The following is a 2,515-nucleotide window of genomic DNA, read 5'->3' as shown; positions in this document are numbered from 1 at the left end:
GCAGTGGCGACGGCGGTTGCGGAGGGTGGTGGTGGTGATGGTGTGGGTGGTGGTGGTGGTGGTGGTGATGGTGTGCTGGGGCAGAGTGGGGCGCGCCCGCCGACGCCCCGTGTAGCTTGGCCAGGCTCTCCGCGTCGTCCTTGCCGCCCACCGGTCGGAAGGCGCTGGAATGGTGGTAACTGCCGCCGTCCGCCTTGCGCCCTTCCAAGAGGTGCGGGTGATGGGGGGCCGGCACACGGGTGCCCGCAGGACCGGTTCCTGAGGACGCAGCCCCTGTCCCGGACGTCACTCCTGGCTCTGCGGGTGGCGTGGACCCGGCGCTGCAGTCCCCGCCGCTGCCGCCCGGGGGCGACTCGAAGAGCGCGTCGCGTGCTCCCGTGCCCCCAGCAGAGGGAGGACCGGAGCCAGGGCCATTGGTCACTACGGGGGGAGGCTGGCCCGGCGGGGGTGCTGCCTCGGCGCTGCCACCCGCGCCGCCCGGCTCAGCCAGGTCCAGGAAGGCCTGGCGCAGCAGGGCCGGGCTGTCACCCAGCGCGCAGCCAAGCGCAGACGGTGGCTGCGGCGGTGGCTGTAGGTAGGTGGGTACGGGCAGCCCGCCTGGGGTCCGCGGTGGCCAGAACATGCAGAAGGGTGGGTAGAAGGCGTCCTTGCGGCCCGCGGGCCAGAAGAGACCCGACAGACCGGCCTTGGGCGCCGCACCTGTGCTCCCGGCACCCGCTCCCCCCAGGGCCTCGGCCGCTGTGCCCGCGTCCTCCTTTTTGTGGCACAAGCCAAAGGCTGCGGCCGCGGCTGGGAAGGTGTAAGGATGTGGGAAGAGGCCCCCGCAGCCCGGGAACTTCTGCAGCACGCCCCCGAAGGAACCCTTGCTGGGTACTGGGATGACTGGGTAGCTGCGTGGGCCTTTGGTGCCAGCTGCTGCACCAGCCCCCGCACTGGCGCCCACTCCCACGCCGGTCACGCATCCACCCCCGGCACCGCTTGCACCCGGCCCTGCGCCGCCTGTGGCCGCGGCAACCGAGAGGCTGGCGGCGGCTGCCGAAAGGCTGGCTGCAGCCACCACGGCTGCCTCCTGTAGGGAATCGTCATCGTCGTCGAAGCGCGGCCGCTTGTGATGGGCGTGCGGGGCGCCAGCCAGCTCAGCCAAGGGTGGTGGTGGCGGTGGCGGGGGTGGCGCGCCCAGTAGGTGCGGGCCCAGCAGGCCCCCGCCCCCGGCCACTGCGGCTGCGGCCGCCACCGCAGCTGCCTTGACGGAACTGAGCGGGTGACAGGCCGGGTGTGCACTGGGCTGAGGCAGCGCGCGCTTGCGGCTGCCTCCGTTGAACATGGCCTTGACATCCTCCCAGGCGAAGACTAGCTCGTCTTGAGGGCTCTTGTCTGTGAGCTTGAGATGGCGGCGCCAGGAATTGAAGTTGGCAGCGTCTGGCTGGGTGTACTTGGCGTCCGGGGTGCGGTGGGAGTGGAAAATAAACTTGTTGGGTGAGAAGTACATGTTGCAGTAGCTGCATTTGATGCACTTGGCGCGAGAGCTGTTGTAGCGAGCTGGGATGAAGCTGCCGCGGCAGCCCCAGGCACACTCGTGCGACACGTCGAAGGCGAAGTTGTCCGGCAGCTTGGGCGGCCGGTTTTCGCCTAGGAATGACTTACAAAGGCGCTCGGCCTCACGCTTGGTGATCATGCCACAGCGCCGCGAAGAGATCGGCATGGCCCCAGCGCGCCGCAGGATCTCCAGTTGGACAGGCGTACACTGCACGCACGTGATGCCCAGCGCCACGCGGCGGTTGTGGATCTCGTTGTAGCTGAAGTTCTTGAGAAGGGTGTTGGAGATCTGCGCCAGGCACAGACGTTCCTGCCCGTCGATCACCAAGGACACGATGGGAATGCCATAGAGGATCACCTGGCCCACCTGGTTGGGTTTGAGGTTGGCGTGCCCCGGCCGTGGCTGGCTCAGTGCATCGGGCTGGAAGGCGCTCGAAGGCGATGCAAGTAGGATGTCGTTGGGCCCCGGCAGTGGGCTGGAAGCCATCTCCTCAACTGCAGAACCGCGGGCTTAGCGCTCCGGGTTTGCCTTGGAGACTGGGAAGGAAAGAAGAAAGTTGACTTGAACCTTCCGGTCTTAGAGGGAAGGGATGAGAACTAACTGAAAATTACAATAGCTCCTTGCCTTGCTTAAGACACTGGGAAACTGAGCGAGTTTCAGGTGCACAAAGGTCATCTTTTAAAATTCCCCTCAAGGTCTCCTTTGAGAAAGTTTAGCCACTTGGAGTTAGTAATTTGTCTTCCGTCCTACTGGTCCCACCCATCTGTCTGCCTATCTATCGGTTTCAGCAAATTCCTAAAAAACTCAAGACATCCCCGATTTACGGGAAAAATGATTGCTGCAACAAGACACGTGTCCAATAGGAATTAGAAAGAAATGACTGTGGTCGTTAATGATACACAAGTCATGAAGAACTCGGGCACGGCGAGAGAGAGAGAGAGAGAGAGAGAGAGAGAGAGAGAGAGAGAGAGAGAGAGA

The 2,515-nt window shown here is 64.3% G+C and overlaps 1 protein-coding gene across 1 annotated transcript in view; it reads right to left on the bottom strand.

Moving 5' to 3' along the window:
• Skor2 (SKI family transcriptional corepressor 2) overlaps window positions 1-2,515 on the bottom strand; it is a 44,083-nt gene that overhangs the window by 39,727 nt on the left and 1,841 nt on the right. Inside the window, exon 2 of the mRNA XM_005356279.2 lies at window positions 3-2,073. Within this exon, the coding sequence (XP_005356336.1) occupies window positions 3-2,023 (2,021 nt within the window). The 5' untranslated portion in view covers window positions 2,024-2,073. The remainder of the gene's footprint in view (window positions 1-2; window positions 2,074-2,515) is intronic.

The sequence above is a fragment of the Microtus ochrogaster genome, chromosome 18, assembly GCF_000317375.1.
Source record: "Microtus ochrogaster isolate Prairie Vole_2 chromosome 18, MicOch1.0, whole genome shotgun sequence".
NCBI classification, from domain to species: domain Eukaryota; kingdom Metazoa; phylum Chordata; class Mammalia; order Rodentia; family Cricetidae; genus Microtus; species Microtus ochrogaster.
Note: the sequence above shows the minus strand (reverse complement) of the source record. Positions and strands in the feature narration are given on the sequence as shown.